The 22,102-nt window shown below is 39.0% G+C and overlaps 1 protein-coding gene across 1 annotated transcript in view; it reads right to left on the bottom strand.

Moving 5' to 3' along the window:
• The window catches only part of LOC136881298 (delta(3,5)-Delta(2,4)-dienoyl-CoA isomerase, mitochondrial), a 92,785-nt gene extending 72,723 nt beyond the window's left edge, over positions 1-20,062 (bottom strand). Inside the window, exons 1-2 of the mRNA XM_067154098.2 lie at positions 19,756-20,062; positions 15,230-15,374 (exon numbers count right to left, since the gene is read on the bottom strand). Of these exons, the coding sequence (XP_067010199.1) occupies positions 15,230-15,374; positions 19,756-19,807 (197 nt within the window). The 5' untranslated portion in view covers positions 19,808-20,062. The remainder of the gene's footprint in view (positions 1-15,229; positions 15,375-19,755) is intronic.
• Positions 20,063-22,102: the final 2,040 nt, after the last annotated feature.

Genomic DNA, 22,102 nt, shown 5'->3' on the forward strand with positions numbered 1-22,102 from the left:
TACTGATCAAGTGGTTTTCGGCATGTTCGAGCGAACAGTATCCCCGTTGATGGCGAGGTTATTAAGGAGAATGCGAATGAACTAGCATTAATAATGGGACTGGAGTTTCAGTGTTCAAACGAGTGGCTTCAGCGTTTTAAGAAACACCGCAATATTATGTAACAGGCAGTACGGAGAAGGAGAAACTGTGAACACTGGTGATGCTGACAGTTGGTGAAAATCGTGTGTCGTATAATCAATTCGTATGCACCGCACAAAATTGTCAGTATATATAGACAAGAAAGGGTTCCACCTTATCAATACAGTTTATTATTGTAAGAATTAGCTTACAGGACCGGTTTCAACTTTAAACAGTCATCATCAGCTGAACATGAATACCTTTACATATGTGTCAAGCATTAGTTGGTATTGCCCTTTCTAAAGGGAGATGTCATAGGAAAGCCCAAATTGGGCATATTAAGTGTAAAATTATTATATATTATAATTTTAGCATTCAGGTACTTGAGAATAAAGCTATCTTCTTCAGGACTAGAATTTGTCTATGAAACCCAACCTAAGCTTAAATCTAAGTTAAAAATACATTAAACACATTAAAATACACAGTACAGGTTAAAATCCATTAAAATAATGAGTATAAAACATTTCATGGAATTGAATGTGTGTGTCTTGCATGTATCTTCATTCTCGTTTTTGAGTCCAATGTTGTAAATATTTCAGTACTTGCGTTCGTAGGCAATGCTGTAGTTTTCTTAAGAAGTCTTAAGGCGGAATTCCACTGAGGCAACATTTGGGCGACATGGAGCATGCGACAGTGAAGCATGCTGCAGTCGACTTTCAATTGAAGAAACACGGCACGACATGTAGCGTGCGGCTGTGTGGCATGAGATATGTTGCCATCTGTCGAACACACTCTGGTGCCGCATGTTTCAAAAATATGCTTGTCGAACAGTGTCGCCCGGGATCCAACAGTGTGTGGATCGGTGCTACAATTTCCGTGCGACAAGATGAAGTGGGATATTGAAAACACTCCGAATTTAATTGGGGATTATCACAATGCTCTGGAATTGCAGAATGTAACATTGAGTGATTATAAAAACAGTAGCAAAGAAAGCATACGTTAAAACACCCCCCCCCCCCCAAGAAAAATATGACTGCAGTGTCCACGAACTGAAGAAAATTTTAAAAATGCGTTCAGCTTTCTACCGAGAGCATAATAGAATTCAGAAAATGAAAACTGGTGTTGCTTCTCCACTGAGAGGAAATCTGTGGTTCGCGTCTAAACTACTTACCTTTCTTCTTGATATCGATGCTCCAAACGTCAGGCGACAATGAGGAACGTGAGGTGAAATGATTTTATGCTACTGTTTTCCTCTAATAAATGAAATAAGTTAACTGCTTATGAGCTTTTGTAAATAAGATTGTGATTTATTCAATGTCCACCGGCCTGAGTGGCTCAGACGGTTGAGGCGCTGGTCTTCTGACCCCAACTTGGCAGGTTCGATCCTGGCTCAGTCCACTGGAATTTGAAGGTGCTCAAATACGTCAGCTTCGTGTCGGTGGCACTTAAAGGAATTCCTGCGGGCCTAAACTGTGCACCTCGGCGTCTTCGAAAACCGTGAAAGTAGATAGTGGGACGTAAAGTCATTATTATTATTATTTTATTATTGTTATTCAATGCATGGTTTTATCCGTATTAGTACTGGCAATAGTTTGCACTAGAAGTAAATCAATTAAAGATAACTATTAAAATAGAATTTAATGGCATCATAGTACTAACTACAACAACAACAACAATAAAAAACTTGGCAAGTTCGATTCAGTCCGGTGGTATTTGAAGGTGTTCTAGTAGACCTACGTCAGTCTCGTGTCTGTAGATTTACCAGCACGTAAAATAACGCCTGCTGCACTAAATTCCGCCACCTCAGCGACTCAGAAAACCGTAAAAGTAGTTAGTGGGACGTGAAGCCAATAACATTACTGTACAATAATAATAATAATAATACAATCTATATATCAGTATATTATGGCATTTCCATGCCTATGGATTTCTCGTAAATACGCCGTTTAATAGCATAACAACAAATGGTTCTCTTTTCTACCCTGTTAACACACAACAATTAATCTACTTTTTATTCGGATATCCTTCGCCGCTACTCTACTTACGCAGTCTTCCAACACTGGTTCATCCTAGTCTTTTTCTTCCTCAATATGTCTACTTATTGCCGGCCCCGTGGTGTAGGGGTAGCGTGCCTGCCTCTGACCCGAAGGCCCCGGGCTTGTTCGAGGTCCACTCAGCCTACATGATTAGAACTGAGGAGCTATCTGACGGTGAGATAGCGGCCCCGGTCTAGAAAGCCAAGAATAACGACCAAGAGGATTCGTCGTGCTAACCACACGACACCTCGTAATCTGCAGGCCTTCAAGGGCTGTAGTGCCATGAATTTTTGTCTACTTATTGTCATAGTTGCCACGAGTTATCTTGCATTCTCCTAGTATAACTCTATTAGAAATGTGAACTGCAGTATAAGGGGGTAAAATAATCCGAATAGGGTTAGGATATTCTGCTTAAAACTAATACATTTTAATTTTTTAAATATCATTAAATTCCAGTGAACAAGAAGTTTCTGAATCTTCCCGTACCTCCAGACATACAGATTCTGTCATAGCACACGACCTTCATCTGACAAAGTACTCCATAAAATCATCACTAATGGCTTTCGCCTCTTGAAAATTCCGACGTGGTTTGTTTGCCAAGGGCTCCATGCCTTATCAGCTTGGAACACTCCGCGCCATGCACAATACCGGGATGATTCGTGAGATGATATGTTAAAAAATTCGAAACAAGGAAGTATAGCTGTCACCAGCTGGTCAAAGTCGAGTGAGGAGCTGTTGTCTTTGTTGCCTTGATGGAATAACGTTTGTAGTTTGCGACAAATCTCCACAAGTGACGCATGCTACACCTGGCAACACATGTAGCATACCACATCTTTTGTGCCCAACTGTCAACAAGCCCATGCTACAAAGAGCAACATTTGTTGCCAGCCGCATGCTCCATGTCGCCCAAATGTTGCCTCAATGGAATCCCGCCTTTATTATATACTTAAATGATATCTTCACTAGTATGTGTGGTGAAAACTTCTATTGTTAACAAATCCAATTGAATAGACAGAGGTAAGTATGTGCAGCTGCGAATGGAATCTTATTCTGTAAGTATTAGAAGCAGATGTGGTCTCGGTCACACGTAAGTATTTCTTGATGCAGAGTTGTAGTGGTGGCTCCTTCCTCATCTATATCTGTGTGCTGATATATATTATTGTTGTCACGGCTGGGTTGCGTTTGATCTGAGAGCTTGGCGTGTAGGTAAAGACTTCAGAATGAATGTTTTTGAAGAGGATTTAGCATCCAACGCATTTTTTTTCCTTTCAAATATAATCCCATTACATCTGTGGAAGAAGAAAGAAGTTTCTCCAAGTATAGGGTGGGCAAAATAAAACTGGCCCAGAATATATTTACAATAGGACCAACGCGGGACTGACCCTACTAATGAACAATGCAGAAGATGCTGCGCATGGCCACAGCTTATGTCGATGCAGCGCTGTGCTCAATTTATCAAACTGTGAGAGACATGTAGCAGCTTCGCCTGAGGGATAGCAGCAATAGAGATTCCCATATTTTGCTGTAGCTCTTCCAGTGTATGAGGATTTTTTTTTTTTTTTTTTTTTTTTTGCTAGGGGCTTTACGTCGCACCGACACAGATAGGTCTTATGGCGACGATGGGATAGGAAAGGCCTAGGAGTTGGAAGGAAGCGGCCGTGGCCTTAATTAAGGTACAGCCCCAGCATTCGCCTGGTGTGAAAATGGGAAACCACGGAAAACCATTTTCAGGGCTGCCGATAGTGGGATTCGAACCTACTATCTCCCGGATGCAAGCTCACAGCCGCACGCCTCTACGCGCACGGCCAACTCGCCCGGTTGTATGAGGATTATTGGAGTACATCTGACCCTTCAATTTGCCCCATATGTAAAAATCACAGGGAGAGAGATCAGGCGATCGAGGTGGCCGGTTGATTGCATTGCCTCTGTTGATCGCAATCTCCTAACCGAACACCTCACGCTCTCATGACTAGGTTGTCAAATCCCACTTGCATAGATAAACATCACTGAAATTTTGTCGGACATCATTCCAGGCTTTCCTTCACTTGAGCAATGTTTTCTGGTGTTTGAAATCTTGTTGGATAGTTATGGTTTTTATTCGCTACAAAGCCCATTTTGTGCCATTTTGCCACTAAGTTTTCCATTGCAAATGTTTCTGGAGGTTTTACCAAAACACTTCCAGTCTTAAACACTTGTGCAAACAGTTCTGCACAGGTTTTCCATGAATCGACAATGAACACACTGTTTTATAGTGAGCACAATTTTGTATTGCATTCAACTGGTTCATGGTGTGGGTTACTGTAGTCATGTCCTAGTTCATTAACCATGGGCAATGGCTTGGTGGCCTAGTAAGTGGTCCTGAGAGTCGGGATACCATCTCCTACGGAATTGGAGTGGGCAACTTGGACATATTCTGAGTCATGGCCCTCCTTGTGCTCAGGCGGCTAGGACTAAACAATCCACCGGCGGGCCCTAACCCATTAGAGGAGAGATCCTCTTCATGAATTTGTTAATCATTCCTCAAAGTCTAATATCAGGCACTGTAAGGAATGAAAAGGTCAACAGAGAAATATACTGAATCTATAAGCCTGCCATCCTGCTTCATAAATTTACCAAGCTCAGAACATTTTAAGCAAGCTTCGGACCTATGGGAGTATCGGAGTCCCACTCCCATTTGACAGGCAAGGGACTCCTTGGAAACAACTTGGCAAACGAAATGGACTTTGATGGGGAGCTATCAATATTAATGCGGCTTGTGGAAGAAGGAAAGTAGAACTGGCTGAATCAGCAAAGAGGAAGCATCTGGATGTGCAGAGGTTGTGGGTAGATTTGGCAGTTAGAAAAATTAGGACGAGAATTGTCTCAGTGTATTCACTGTGTGAGGGTGCAGATGAGGATGAAGTCGACAAGTTTTATGAAGCATTGAGTGATGTCATCAGGGTGAACAGCAAGAATAGGATAGTGCTAATCGGTGATTTCAATGCAAGAGTTGGAAATAGAACTGAAGGATACAAAAGCATGATTGGTAAATGTGAGGAAGATATGGAAGCTAATAGGAGTGGGAAGCATTTGCTGTACTTCTGTGCTAGTATGAGTTTAGCAGTTAAGAATACATTCTTCAAGCATACGGCTATTCACTGCTAAACATGGGAGGGTAGGGTACCAGATCCATAATAGACTATATCTTAACAGACTTCACAATCGGAAAATCTGTTAGGAATGTATGGGTTTTCTGGCGATTTTTCGATAATACAAACCACTAGGCCTATCTGATCTGTAGTGGACTAAGTATCCCTAGGCCTAGGATAGAGAAAGTGAAATCTGTCTGCAAACGAATAAGGGTAGAAAATCTCCAGGACGAGGAAATTGGAAGTACATGGATATAGAAAGAGAATGGGTGGCATACAGGGATGCATAGTAGAAACAGCAAGGGAATGCCTAGAAACAACTGTGTGTAAAGATGGGAAAAAGCCAACATCTTCATGGAATGAAGAAGTGAGAGCAGCTTGTAAACGCAAAAAGAAGGCTTGTCAGAAATGGCTCCAAACAAGGCCTGATGCAGACAGGGAATTGTACATAGATGAAAGAAACAGTGCAAAATAAATAGTTGTTGAATCCAAAATAAAGTTGAGGGAAGATTTTGGTAATAACCTGGAAAGGCTAGATCAAGTAACAGGGAAATCTTTCTGGACAGTATTAAAGAAAGGAAAAGAGAGGAAAAGGAAATGAACAGTGTTCTGGGTAATTCAGGTGAACTCATAATAGATCCCACCAGGGAATCACTGGACAGGTGGAGGGAATATTTTGAAAATCTTCTCAATGTAAATCTTCCCAGGGGTGTCACGAACAACTGAGCTCATGGGTAGGAGGAAAATGATGATGGTGAAGTTACGCTTGAGGCAGTGGAAAAGGTAGTAAATATACTCCATTGTCATAAAGCAACAGGAAGAGATTAAATTAGACCTGAAATGGTGAAGTATAGTGGGAAGGCAGGGATAAATGGCTTCCTAGAGTAATAAGATTAGCATGGAGTGTTGGTAAAGTACCTTCAGATTGCACAAAAGCAGTAATTGCACCTATCTATAAGCAATGAAAGGAATGATTGCAACAACTATCGGGGTATCTCACTGATTAGTATACCAGGCAGAGTATTCACTGGCATCTTGGAAGGGAGGGTGTGATCAGTGGTTGAGAGGATGTTGAACAAAAAACAGTGTGGTTTCAAGACCAGAGAGGGGCTGTCAGGATCAGATTTTCAGCATGTGTCAGGTAATTGAAAAAAGCTACGAGATGAATAGACAGTTATGTTTGTGTTTCGTAGATCTAAAGAAAGTATGACAGGGTACTGAGGGAAAAGATCTTCGCCATACTGGGGGACTATGGGATAAAGGGTAGATTATTAAAATAAATCAAAGGCATTTATGTTCACAATTGGGCTGCAATGAGAATTGATCGTAGAATGAGTTCTTGGTTCATGGTACTTACAGGGGTTAGACAAGGCTGTAATCTTTCAACCTTGTTTATAGTTTACATGGATCATCTGCTGAAAGGTATAAAGTGGCAGGGAGGGATTCAGGTAGGTGGAAATTTAGTAAGCAGTCTGGCATATGCTGACAACTTGGTCTTAATGGCAGATTATGCCAAAGGCCTGCAGTCTAATATCTTGGAACGTGAAAATAGGTGTAATGAGTATGGTATGAAAAATAGCCTTTTGAAGACTAAATTGATGTCAGTAGGTAAGAAATCCAAGATAACTGAATGTCAGATTGGTGATACAAAACTGGAACAGGTAGATAATGTCAAGTATTTAGGATGTGTGTTCTCCCAGGATGGTAATTTAGTAAGCGAGATTGAATCAAGGTGCAGTAAATTTAATGCAGTGAGCTCACGGTTGCGATCAACAGTATTCTGTAAGAAGGAAGTCAGCTTCCGGACGAAACTATCTTTACATCAGTCTGTTTTTAGATCAACTTTGCTTTACAGGAGCGAAAGTTGGGTGGAATCAGATATCTTATTCATAAGTTAGAAGTAACAGACATGAAAGCAGCGAGGATGATTACTGGTGCAAACAGGTAGGAACAGTGGCACTGAGAATGAGGAGATGAAAGCTAAGTTATGAATGAACTCGATGGATGAAGCTGAGCACATAAACAGACTTCGGTAGTGAGGTCCTGTGAGGCGAATGGAGGAGGATAGGTTACCTAGGAGAATAATGGACTGTTATGGACGGTAAGAGAAATAGAGTGGGACCAAGATGACGACGGTTAGACTCAATTTCTAACGATTTAAAGATAAAAGGTATAGAACTAAATGAGGCCACAGCACTAGTTGCAAATAGAGGATTCTGGTGGCATTTAGTAAACTCACAGAGGCTTGCAGACTGAACGCTTAATGGCTTAACGGTCTATGATGTATGTTCAACTGGTCACTAAACATGTCTGCTCCTCTCACTGACTCACACATAACAACACAGTGACATACTTGGGACAGAACATGCGGGAAATGCGCACAGGCAGAGTAGTGACAGCAAGAGATTGGTACATCGAAATCACAGTTTCCAGCATTTCCTGTGATGGACAATTCTGTTCATAGACTAGGGTCAATTCCGTGTTGGTCTTATAAATATTTTCCAGGCCAGTTTTACTTTGCTCACCCGGTATAATACAGTGTCAGTTGACAACCACCTCAGTGCACTCATAATACACGGAAATTTGCTGTGGAGAAGTGATGTAACGATAAGTTTCATACGAGCCACTTTAGACTGCCAGATGCATTTTTCCTCTCACTCCAGAGTGAAGTGCAAGGCCATGTTGTCATGTGTTGTTTTAAATGTTTATTTATGCTCTAAAATCAACAAGTCCGTGCAACTGTGCTGGTAACAATTATGCATTTCTTTAGAAATGTAATATCTATATGTTATTAAGGCAGATATTGTCTCTAAAAGGGAAGTTTGCTCATTTGGATAGAAAGTATAAAGGATTCAAGAAATGAAATCCAAGTGGCTGACCATAAGTTCATGTTACTGCCAAACTATTGGGATTTTGGAGTTAAGACAAAATTAGGAACTGCTCAAATTTTCATCCCAGATAATTGGTGTAAAATCATTCAAAGACAAGGAGAAAACAACCCTCTACCATTTATAGAATGCCCCTTAATGACTGTCTCAACAAAGGATCTAGAGAAAAGTGTAACATTTAGAAAGAAGACCACACAAAATCAAAAGTTCAAGTGGCTTCATGTTTGATGTTTTCGTTTCCAGAAAGACTGTCCACATCTTGTTTTATACAAAGAACCATTTAAAAACTTTTGATATTAGAACTTCACATAGTGCTCACCAATGTCCTCGCTTGTCTGGTGTTCAGCTCATCCCTCCCAACAATGCTGCGAGATCTGTCACCGAGCCAAAAAAAGAAACACATGATGACTCTTCTCTCATACATCACTCCAGTCCATCACACATTCTTCAACCAATTAACAACGCAAGTTTGGCTGTGAAATCTGGAACTGTATCTGTCAACCCTTTAGCAGAAGTGTATGATGTAGACAGTGAAATTGAGTAAACTGAAATGCTTCATTATAAAGCCAGTTTAAATTTCATCATGACAAGAATTTCATTTTAAGAAATTTTGACATTTAGATAAACAATTTTTTAAATGGTAATTCATAAGTGGACATACTGCTGAACTACTAGGTAGCAGTCTAGCATTTAACAACAACAATGCAATTATTTTAACTCAATTCGTGAGAGTGAAATACATAACAGAAGCCATAAGTGCAATTTCGTACTTACTGTAATTGTAATACTGGAAGTTGAAACACAGCATATTCCTTCCTTTTTATTCAACTCCACCAAAACATTTATAAGAAGAGTGGTACAACTTTTGAGTTACACCACTTGACCTTCTACTATAAGTAAATTGCCGAGAGGAAAAGTGTTCCTCTAACTTTTAGCTACAAAGCAATTTAAGGTACAAATAACTAAAACGCCTGTATTAAATGTAATTTTATTATTTTATTTGTAAACTTTATCAAATAAATAATTATTTATTGTAAAGCATGAATTTACATTCAACAAAATGCAAAACCTTCTAGTTCTCAGAAGTGGAAAAAAAAGAGTTGTACCACTTTGGCTCTCAGTAGCTCAAATATATAGTGAAATAAATCACATTATATCGTGACACCGATGCCAAGGTGTGGCAGCTTTGTTCGCATCTGCCAGACCCCCCCCCCCCAATGGCACTACAGCCCTTGAAGGGGCTTGGCCTACCAAGCGACCGCTGCTCAGCCCGAAGGCCTGCAGATTAAGAGGTGTCGTGTGGTCAGCACGATGAATCCTCTCGGCCATTATTCTTGACTTTCTAGACCGGGGCCGCTATCTCACCATCAGATGGCTCCTCAATTCTAATCATGTAGGCTGAGTGGACCTCGAACCAGCCCTCAGGTCCAGGTAAAAATCCCTGGCCTGCCGGGAATCGAACCGGCGCCTCCGGGTAAGAGGCAGGCACGCTACCCCTACACCACGGGGCCGGCTAGCCAGACACAAGAGTTCTTATAAATACTGTTAAAATAAATTGGTTCACAAAAGAGACACAAACTACAGTACGAAAATGCTGTATCCTTGTCCAGTTACAAAGCAGGGTCTGCGTAAAGAACTAGAATGCTGACAATATATTTTTCAATACTGTTATGAAATAATCAGTAATGTATGGGAAACAAAATACAGAGTGAAAATGCAGTGTCCTTACTTCTGGGTTGAACTGTGTTGTTTTAAGTACCTTACAGCTTACTGATGTTTCGAATACGTTGCAGTATTCTTTATCAAGGTGACTTGATGTACTCCTATTCAATCTGAGGTAATCATTCTCCCCAAACCTAACAGCACAACAATCCTGAAAGGCACTGGCCTACCAAGCGACCGCTGCTCAGCCCGAAGGCCTGCAGATTATGAGGTGTTGTGTGGTCAGTACTATGAATCCTCTCTGCTGTTATTCTTAGCTTTCTAGACCAGAGCCACCATCTCACCGTCAGACAGTACCTCAATTGTAATTGCGTAGACTGAGTGGACCTCAAACCAGCCCTCAGAATTGGGTAAAAATCCCTGATGTGGCCAAGCATTGAACCCAGGGCCTCCAGGTAGGAGGCAGGCGTGCTACCCCTACACCGCAGAGCCAGCAATCAGTCTCCCCAGGCAGCTAAAATCAACTATGAAAGAGGTCACTGTGCCTCACCTCAAATAGCCCTCCCTCCCCGGGGCATCTTGAAAAAACTGGAACATGTCCCACTCGGCAGTAAGCTGGGAATTAACGGTACTGTTGCATAACTTGAGGGTTGCCCATATTTTCATGCTGTGATATGTGTATTGTAATCTGTGTGTAACAAGCATCCAAAAATTGTTGATTTGCTGACTTGGTTGCCTCTGAGCAGAATATCAGTTGCTTTGATAAAAAATACTGTGATGTATTTGAAACATTGCCCAACAGTACATCAGTTACATAAAACAACACGGTTTAACCCAGAAGAGGAACTGAATAATTTAACAGACCATGGAAGTCGCATAAATCTGTGAACAGCAATAACATCAATATACTGAATTTCCAGAAAATTAAGTTGTATCACTTACGGGGAAATAAATACAGTACTCTAGGCTAGGTCACAGTAAAACAATTGTCATTAAGTAAAGAACTTGAGTGTGTTTTTATAAATGTAACATTTATTTTACATTTTATTTTTACTATGAGTATGTGTGTTCCATATTTATTCCCTTAAACAAAAAAAAGTTTTGTTTACCAGGTGTATGCATGTCATTTCCAGTTTCAATAACAGATGGCGCGTGTAAATTTGACACATACGTCTGTTTGTTCGTCTGACATTAACCTACCAACACAAGTTCAGTCTGCCAAACACTAGCGTCTGTGTTGTATCGTTCAGTGATCATGCCGATATTTGTGCCTGAAAAAGAACACTTGTGGCACACACTGCTTTTCTTATTTAATCAAAAGAAAAAGGCCGTGGAAAGTCATCGTTTGCTGGTAGAAACATATGGTGAACTCGCTCCATCGATTAGAACATGCGAGACATGGTCTTGACAATTTAAACATGGTGATTTCAATGTGAAAGACAGTGAGCGCTCTGGTAGACCACAAAAGTATTATGAACTCCTGAAGATTGGCAAAACTGTTAATGCACAATGCTATCGCCAACAAATTATTAATTTAAATCATGCATTGATCGAAAGACGACCAGAATGGGCCAGATGAATGGCAAAGTGATTTTGTTACACGACAATGCACAGTCTCACACAGCAAAACCGGTGAAAAACACCTTGAAATCGCTTGGATGAGACATCCTTCTGCACGAGCTATACTGCCCCGGCCTAGCGCAATCTATCGCCTCTTTGCATCAATGGAGCACGCGCTTGCAGAGCAGCACTTCAGCAATTTTGAGGAAGTTGGAAAATGGTTTGCCCCAAAGACAAGCAGTTTTTCTGGTATGGTATTCATAACTTGCCTGAAGTGAAGTGTGTAGAAGCCGATGGCCAATATTTTGAATAAACAAAAATGAATTTCCCTTGAAAATTGAGTTTTCTTTACAACAAAAACCAGCAAAAACGTATGCATACACCTGGTATAGGAAGGGGAGTTAATGGAGATATTCAATAAATTCCCAATTTCTTTGCAATAATTTAAGAAAAGGCTAGGAGAACAACAGATAGGGAATCTGCCACCTGGGTGACAGGCCTAAATGCAGATCAGTAGTGATTGATGAGTAGTAATTGATGTGTTCCATGGCCAAAAATGTTTGGAAAATGCTGATTTTGGTCACTAACTAGCTGATGTACCCGTGCTTCGCTACGGGATTCTCAGAAAGACTTACTTTGTAGTTTTCCTAACTGAAGTCAACATAGGTCATTACAAAGACATCAGTAGGAATGTAGCGATTAAAAGCAATGTTATCACATAAAATACTCGATCAAGTGAAAAACTACACATTTTCTCACTTTTAACGAACAGTACTACAGTGCCGATCTAACAGTCCAAAGTTCCAGAGCTGGAATGACCAGGCCGCAGGCAGCCGTAAACCCTCCTCTGCCAATATTCCGTTAAATATGCACACTTCTCATTCCAATCAGTGCCTCAGAGTAGGGATTGAATAGCTCGAATGCTATGATGAACCAGTGTGTTACGTACCAGTAGCATCGGGAAATTTATGAAACAGAGGAATGGCATGCTAAAGAAGAAAGCTACCTAATTCCACAGCTACTTCTCGCCAATATTTAGGCAGACTGTTACACTCGTACAACTGGGCAAGTTGGCCGTGTGGTTAGGGGTGTGCAGCTGTGAGCTTGCATGCAGGAGATAGTGGATTCGAACCCCACTCTCGGCAGCCCTGAAGATGTTATTCCGTGGATTCCCATTTTCACACCTGGCAAATGCTGCCAAGGCTGCTTCCTTCACATTCATAGCCCTTTCCAATCCCATCGTCGCCATGAGACCTAACTGTGTCGGTGCGACGTAAGAAAAATTTTAAAAAATACTCGGTACGCAGCAGTAACCCCATCTATCGGAGATGAGTGTCAACAGAAGACAAAGCACATCACAACAAGTAATGCTCAATGTAATGTTATTGTTGATCAATTTTATGAGCTTTCTGTATTGTAGGCCTTCACATTTAGTTTTCTTTCGACTCTGTGATATTAGGGCGTCTTATAAAATTATTTATAGCGTAGACTGTAATCCCTTATTCTCCGACTTAACATACAGATTTTCATTAAATCCTTTTTACCCATTTTCTCGTGACTCGGCGCTGATAAGGACTTAGTAACAAAAATCCAAATTCATGAATATCTCTGATCATAGCCACTATGGTAACAATGTATAATACATAAACGATCAGAAATATAATACTACATAACTAAAATATTATGTAGTCTTTATTGATACGACCACTGATAACATAATTATTTGGGAATTAAATTTTAGGCCTTCCCCTAAGCTACCATTTCGGTCAGCGTGAAGAAAATTATTTATGGCTGAGATTGTAGCGACTTATTACCCGACTTTGTATACCGATTTCCATTAAATTCTCTTCAGTCGTTTCCTCGTGATGCATGTACATACATACATACATACATGACAGACAGACGGAAATTACGGAAAAGTAGAAAGTGCATTTACTTGTTACTGTGGGCACGACTGATACAGAAATACCATCCTTTTTAAATTCTGAGCTATGTACAGACAAAACTCTTATTTTATATATATAGATTGTGGTGCTATAATGTGGAATATGCCTAAATTGTTATTCTAGACCAGGCCATATTACTACTACTACTACTACTACTAAGTCAGCCTCTGCCTTAAGTATGCACACTGCTCATTCAAAACAGTGCGTCAGAGTAGGAATCGAATAACTGGAATACTATGAAGAACCAGCGTGTTACGTACCAGCTGTATCAGAAAATGAATGGACCAGAGGAATGACATGCTAAAGAAGAAAGTCTTCTAACTCCCCGGCTATTTCCCCCCAATATTCAGTCCGGCTGTTATACTCGGTACGCAGCAGTAATCCCATCTATCGGACTTTAGAGGCAGCATAAGAGACAAATAACATCACAACAAACAATGATCAATGTAATGCTATTGTTGATCAATGTTATGCGCTTTCGATATTGTAGGCCTTCACATTTAGTTTTCTTCTGAATCTGAAATACCACTCATCATAGTCGGTACGGTAAAATTGAATAAAACATAAATGATCGGAAATTATATTCTTTGTAACTTTTGTTATATAGTACTTTTCAATAGGACCAAAAACATAGGTATTTAAATTGTAGGCACCTTCCCCTAAACTACAATTTCTTGTTTTATTTTGCTAGTGGCTTTACGTCACACCACCACAGAGAGGTCTTATGGCGGCGATGGGATAGGAAAGGCCTAGGAGTTGGAAGGAAGCGGCCGTGGCCTTAATTAAGGTACAGCCCCAGCATTTGCCTAGTGTGAAAATGGGAAACCACGTAAAACCATCTTCAGGGCTGCCGACAGTGGGATTTGAATCCACTATCTCCCGGATGCAAGCGCTCAGTCGTGCGCCTTTAACCGCGCGGCCAACTCACCTGGTAAACTACAATTTCATCCAGGGTGAATAAAATTGTTTATAGCTTAGACTGTAGTTTCTTATTCCCCGACTCTATACACCGATTTTCATTAAATTTTGTTACCCCATTTTCTCGTGGCTCGGCGTCGATATGGACTTAGCAACTAAAATACAAATTCATGAATATCTGTGTTATCATAGCCGGTATGGTAAAAATGTGTAAGACATAAATGGTCAGAAATTTAATTCTGTATAACTTTGGTTATGTAGTATTTATCGATAGGACCACTAATAACACAAATAAATTTTAGGCCTTCCCCTAAACTACCATTTAATTCAATGTGAATAAAATGATGTACAGCCTAGATTGTCGTGGCTAATTCTCCGACTTTGTATACCAGTTTTCAATGAGATAGGACCACTAATGACATAAATACTTAAGAATTACATTTCAGGCCTTCCCCTAAACTACTATTTCACTCAGCGTAAATAAAATTATTTATAACCAAGATTGTAGCGACTTATTCTCCGACTTTGCATACCAATTTTTATTAATATAAGACCACTAATAACATAAATATTTGAAAATTAAATTTTAGGTCTTCCCCTAAACTACCATTTCTACCAGCGTGAATAAAATTATTTATGGCTTAGATTGTAGCGACTTATTCCCCGACTTTGTATACCGATTTTAATGAAATTCTCTTTAGCCGTTTTCTAGTGATGTGTGTACATACATACATACATACATACATACATAAATTACAGAAAAGAAAAAAGTGCATTTCCTTGTTATTGTGGACATGACTGATACAGAAATACCATTCTTTTCAAATTCTGAGCAATGTACAGACAAAACTCTTATTTTATATATATACAGTATATAGATGATTTTATAGGTTATCTCCTCGATACTGAGAACGGAACTTCCAAGATGTTGAAAGTTACGCTGTTGGTTCAAATGTCCAAATATGAGACTTACTTCCACATAGCTTCGTTAAATGTGTTCAGTTTATCTGGCCTGTTGAGTTCTACGTGATATACAAATGGTTTAGGGACTGAAACAGCAAGCTTTTCAAATTTGGGTGGAGCAGCATCATTGCTGTATGTAGCAGCTGCAAGTTGCTCTGCAACAAAATAACATTCACTTCAATAGTCAATACCACAATCTTCATATTAAAAATCACATTGGAAAAAATAGCATGTAATAACCAGCTTCAGTTGTGGGGGTCATGTGAGGGAGATATGGAGCTTTCCTAGTGGACTCAACAAGCTTGACTTCTGAGAGTAAAGGAAGTAGAGGAAGACCTAGGAGTGATGTTTAAACTTTGTGTTAAATAATTTTAAGTAAAAGGTATAGAAGCACAGGAGGCCACAGAAGTAGCTACAAATTTAGAATTATTCACATGCTTGATATACATCTTTTCATCTGTTCCTACCATTGGAAGACTTTTATACCAAGTGGTTAGATATGATTGATGATATTAAGAAAATGAGATATGACTGGATAAGAGAGTAGTAGACTGAGGAGGGGCGTACATACTGTAAGGCAGTAAATTGGCAACTTTACTTTTTTTTAAATTGAAGGATTGAACTCACAAATCTGACAGTTTGCAGATGATTTAGTTGTATATAGAAAAATGAACAGTTTAGATGAATGTAAAGTACTGCAGAAGGATATGGATAAAATACATATCAGAACAAAAAAAATGAGATGACAATGTTGTAGAGTCGAGCCATTAGCTTTTGGAACTCACATGCAGGATAATGAGCGATTACAAAGTGGCTGGGGAAAAGACAAATTTCGAGGATAATTGTAAATATTTAGGAGTTACATTAGGGGGTGGTACTGAGCATATAATGGCATGACATTGGGAGGGAAGCAGCCAAAAAGCTGTAAGCAGTAAATACCTGGGAAGTGTAATTGAAGAAAATGGAGGAAACAGGATGGAAATCAATGAAAGAACAAACGGATTCTATAAGAGTGTGGGAGGATTTATATGGAACAGGGATGTAGCACAGAGATTTACAGGAATTATCTACAAGACTCATTTTGTGCCAATTTTGACATATGGATCAGAAACATGGGTGATGAAGTAGAGGGAGCAGTGGAAATGAAGTTTCAGAAGTGTCTAGTAGGTTTAACAAGAATGGACAGAGTAAGAAATGAGTGTTTGGGAAATGGTAAATGAGGTACACCTACAGGAAAAGTTAGAAAAATCAAGGATGCAGTTGTATGGACATGTTAAGAGAATGGGAGAAGAGAGGATACCAAGAAAGACATTAGAAATGGAGTTGAAGGGAAGGAGACCTAGAGGAAAACCAAGGGACAGATGGCTGAAAGGTGTAAAGAAGAACATCGAGGCAAGAGGAGGAAAATGAACGACAGTGAGAGAAGAGAATTGGTGGATGGACAGAAAACGATTGAGAGGCCTATGTTCCAAGCAGATCCAGCCTGTGCTTGGAAACTGCTCCAGATGATGATGATGATGATGGTGATGATGATTTATTAGGGGGCAGTAAATTTCATTAGGGAGGGCATATAGCAAATGAGGTCAAAAAAGGGTTTAGGTCACTGCCACAAAAGCAGATGTTAAAAGGTACAAGGAAGGGCATAAAAGAGATGGCATATTTAAAACTTGTAAAAACTCAACTTGAATATGCTTCAGGGCTGTGGATACATATCAAGAATAATAAAAGATTAATGTATAGTACGCGAACTTTTTCTTGAGCCCTAGTTCCCATTCAGCACTATGGAGTTCAGGGCTCAAGAAAAGGTTTGAGTACTATAGTGGGTACAGAGGAAAATAGCTAGGTATGTGATTGGGGACCACAAAATCACTAACAGAGTCAGTTCAGTAGCATGCTATGGAAACTTGAATAGGAAAAGGAGGAGGTCAAAAGCAAGAATAGGGGTTATATACAGCATGGCCCAGAATAACATATACTGAAACCTGGCAACACTGTGTTGTGAGACAAGTATGTGTTTTGTCAGACTGGAGTTTGTCCTTGACTTGACACTGAAGTAGTCACTGTTTGTGTCAGTTAACAATGGCTCTAGATTTAGTAGAAAAAAATTGTTGTAGAGCATTATTTCCGCACATACGGTAATGGTCGATTAGGGGGACAGAGATTGAAGACTGTGTGGGAACGTTTTCAAGAGGAATTCAATTAACCCCCTCCCATGAAGAGAACAGTGGTACAACTGATGCAACAATTTAGACAAACCAGAAAGTTAGTGTTTCAACGAAAAGGGCAGGAAATTTGCGTTTAACAGAGCAGTGGTTCCAGCAAGATATAGTGATGGCACACACAGCTGGGAATACCATGCATGTACTGCAAGAACATTTCCAAAACCGCATCAACTCCTTACGAACCAATTATCCATTCCCACCAAATTCCCCGACCTTACACTAACAGATGCTCATTTGAAGGGTCTTTTAGAGGAAAAAGTTTACAGAAATCCAGTGCCTAGAGATATTGAACAGCTGAAGAGCAACATCAGACGTGTATTCTATCTGTGTCCAGAGACACAATACAAGGAATGTTTAACAACCTGCAGCACAGGTATGAAAGATGCCTGAAGTTGGGGGGTTCCTATGTGGAACATATCTTGTGTTGATAACTTGTATTGTATTCTCAAATAAAGTCAAATAAGTCAATAACCGATTTTAGTATAGTTTATTCTGGACTGTAGGGAAAAGTGCTTCCAAGGATACTGGAAAGAGATTAAAGACCGAAGGAGTTTATAGAGGAGTGTGAACATAAGTTTAAAATGTTAAACTGATGGCATAATAACTGGAGGGAAATATTCATTTATGAAAGAAGGTGGTGGTGGTGAATAGAATGGAATAACTTACCCATGGACACAGCCCTTTTGCAAAAGATTAGCATTCTTTCAAAGGTAGAATAAAATCATGGCAGGAAAAAGTAAGGGCTCAACAGGAGTAACAGCTCCAGTAACATTTTCATTGCCAGATAAAAGTTTAAAAAACCTCTTAATAAAGAGACAAAGAAAGAATAACAATTTTACTTTCTAGAACAGTCCTATTGATGTAGAAGATGGACTTTAAAGAAATTAATTATGAATATGAATTGATGTTCATTGAATCAAATTTTTCATTTAACACGTTTTTATAAGCACGGTATCGTTTTTCTTTTAACATGCACTTTTAGCAGTACACAGTATTGTTATATTTTCAATAACACAGTTTTTTCATTGAACATCCAGTAATAAGCAAAGCCCCGGCCCCATGTGTGTCGTCGGAGGGGTAGTGTTTGATCCTTTTCCAAAATCTATACAGATATTCATGAAGAGAATAAACAGCAACAGAGAAAATAAATGAAATGTTAGAGGGCATTCGACCAGTGCAGGTTAATGTAAATAAAAAATGTGTGTGAATAAATTAATTCCATCCCCTGGTCTAAGGAGTTTGGACAGCCAAAGTAGGGGACTGCCTGTAGGGGTGAAGTACAGTGGGGACTTCGAGGGCCCTGGGACCGTTACGGTAGCTATGAAGGCCCTTCACGAACTCTGAAAAGTGGTGGCAAAAGGGGCTCTGGTTAAGACACAGCAGGTCGTTATGCTACTTAGGTTCCACAATGGGTAAAAAAAAAAAAAAAAAAGTAAATAAATGCAATGTAAATTTTAATCTTATACCAGTTGTATAGTATCATTTGAAGTAATTCCACATACTGTATATTAGTTTACTATATTTGTAAGTAGTACAGGAGATATTATAAGTATAATTTTGTAAAACAATATAAATTTATTAAGGATGAACTGTATGTTTAATAGAAAAAATTGTTGGCATAAATTGTATAATATTGCATTTTGGGAAAATTTTCTTCTCTTGTTAATTTAATATTTAGTGCTTGACAATAATGCATTTTAGTGTACCATTTGCCACCGAGGTAGACACCTCATTTGCAAATAAAGAGATTTTGATTTTGAATACTGTAGGCCCTACTTGATATGTACGCGATTCCCTATTACATTTTCCAGCGGGGAAAAGACTCCATTTGCAAAATAAATGTTTCGATTCTGACCTCGGTTACATGGTCAGTTTAGAATTCGCCGACTCATGGTCCGAGAACCACTAATACACACCATTCTTTCAAAGGTAAACAATTCCTAGGCAGTTTACAGCAGTGTATAACCTAAAGTAGTAACTGTATGTTATTCGTTACGATTAGTGTATTATTAAATGATAGGTGAATTTAACTCTACATCATTCCATCCATTAAATGACGAATGTAGGCCTATATATTAAAGTCTGATAAATATTTAAAAGAAACGATTACAGTAAATTTTTGAAAGTAACTAATTCATAGATATGAATAATACTGTACTTAATGTAACTGAATAATACTAGTTTTTTTAGTAGTAGCCTATTACCACTGAAGTAAAATTGACACGCAGCCTATTGTGCCGGTAATTAAAAGCTATCCCATCGACTACGTAATATTCAAAACCAAATTTATAGATCGCTAATTACAATTACTTACTTTGGGCTAATGCAGTAAATCTGCCAACTCTCCTCACCAACGGTGTATACATAATTTTATTTTATTTAATCTTATACAACCGATGGTCAAATAATAATGTATATACTGATCTTTCACAGTTGGCTACGTATTTAAATGTACGAATGATTTCGTCAACAGCAAAGGTCAAAAGGATCCTACAAGAAGCTAATCTTAGATATATATTTTATCACTGTGCAACGAAACCTGCCCAACCCACTGCCACTATACGTAATACACGCTACAGTACAGTACAGTACATTACTGTCATGTATAAACACAGTACCAAATACAGTAGAGACAGTACCGTATTTGACAGTTTCAGCGCAGGGTTGCCACCGGGAAAATATTTTCGTACTAAAGTTACCCCTAAAAAGGTACTAGATTATGGAAAAAAGTACTAAATATTTATTAACAATGGAATAGGGTTATTCATAAGGAAGTAAGTTATAGAAATCAAAGTATACTTAACAAAAATACACATTTATTAAATGAGAACAGAACTTACCGGTTTTCATCTTCATATTTTACTCTCCTCTTAATTCTTGAAAAAAAATGCCAAAGCAATAAACGGTTTTGAAATGTAAAAATTATGTGCAGACGAATGTTTTAGTTTCTCCTTTGTCAGAAGGAGGCCATTCATCATACAGGATTGGAGTTTGTTTCTGAACTTGGTCTTATTGGTAGTAACAGCAGGGAAAAAACCCGTTCTGTTGCAGCAGAAGAATGTACGGTAGTTAACACAAAATTCGTCAAATTTGGAAAGGTGTAGTCGCCTATAGGATTTTTAATTTCAAAAACACTGGGCGAGTTGGCTGTGCGGTTAGAGGCGCTCACCTGTGAGTTTGCATCCGGGAGATAGTGGGTTCGAACCCCATTGTCGGCAGTCCTGAAGATGGTTTTCCGTGGTTTCCCATTTTCACACCAGGCTGAAAATCTTTGCTAACCACTATTTCCTATCTAATTTCATTAGCACTTTCTGTAATTACAGTCGGGAAATATATAGCTAATGGGATTATACTGATGAAACTGCCACCTCATTAGTAATTTTCCAGGTTCGCCATGGACAGATTTCTTAAAATAGGATCGCGAAAATCCACCGTCCAAAAAATCTGTCTACAAACTTCAACATGGCTCTGAAGCTTCTTATCAATTTCTTTCTTGTTCTTTTGCTGCACTAGAAGAGTTTATACTCTACCCCCGTAAAAGGTACTAGATTTCCATAAAAAGAACTAACGTACTAAAAATGATGAAGAAGTACTAGATCTAGTACTAAAGTACTAAAGGTGGCAACCCTGCTTCAGCGAATAACAGTGATTAAACCGCGGAGTATATACTTTGCACCCCGGTACCAAGATAACACGACTTTGGCCAAGGACAAGACCTTTGAACCCATGTTTTAACTCTAGAAAAACAAATCAAAGGTATAAAACTAACTTCATTTTCAGCCTAAAATATGCAGATATTTTATTTTGATATATAAGCAGTCATATGCCTTTGCTGGCAGGACCTAGTGTTTAAAGTGCACTATGTCTTCTGGTGTGGACTAGAGCAATTTTGTTACTTTCATTGATATGTCTCTGTCTTATCCTTGGCTTTGACAATATGAAAGTGACTGGGGTATGAGCGATGCTAGTAATGCCATTCCTTGTGCAGCCAGTCCCTGTAATGAATGATGCGAAAACGTTACTCATAAGGGTCGGTTGATGCATGCATTTCAGTGGGCTTGGCAGACTGATAATAGCAAATACAGTAGACAATACGCGACACTTACGGATTTTTTCTTGCTAAAATGGGAGACAATTCGACGGTGGCGCTCCTAGTGACTTGACCTGAACAAATCGCGCTAAATTCGAATACCAATGGAAATGTATATACGGAAATGGATAAATAAATTACGTCTAGAAAGAAAGTGGTATTGAGATATTAACTTCGAAGTTGCTAAAGCAATTCTGGATAAATGAATGAAGAAATATTTAAAAGCTTATTATTCAAAGACTGAAATTAGACACATAAACAAGATATGAAATGGGCTGCTGTGAAATGGCTTGATCTTTCATTTATGCATTACTTTTTTAGCTTTAGCATTCCTGCCTGAACTTTTACGGTTGGAGTTGTCTTTTTCTCATTTAAAAACATTGTATGATTACATTAAGACACTTGTCAATAAGAATATCGGCACATTCCTTACACACATGATGCAATGAATTAATATTTAAAAGCTGGACAATTTTCCTCTTAACATGAAGCCTACTAACAGAAAGAAAATCTATAAAATTCCGGCTTTAATCTGAGAAGAGGAATTAAAGAAAGAAAAGTATGAAAATGT

Source organism: Anabrus simplex, chromosome 9 (genome assembly GCF_040414725.1).
Source record: "Anabrus simplex isolate iqAnaSimp1 chromosome 9, ASM4041472v1, whole genome shotgun sequence".
Classification (NCBI taxonomy): domain Eukaryota; kingdom Metazoa; phylum Arthropoda; class Insecta; order Orthoptera; family Tettigoniidae; genus Anabrus; species Anabrus simplex.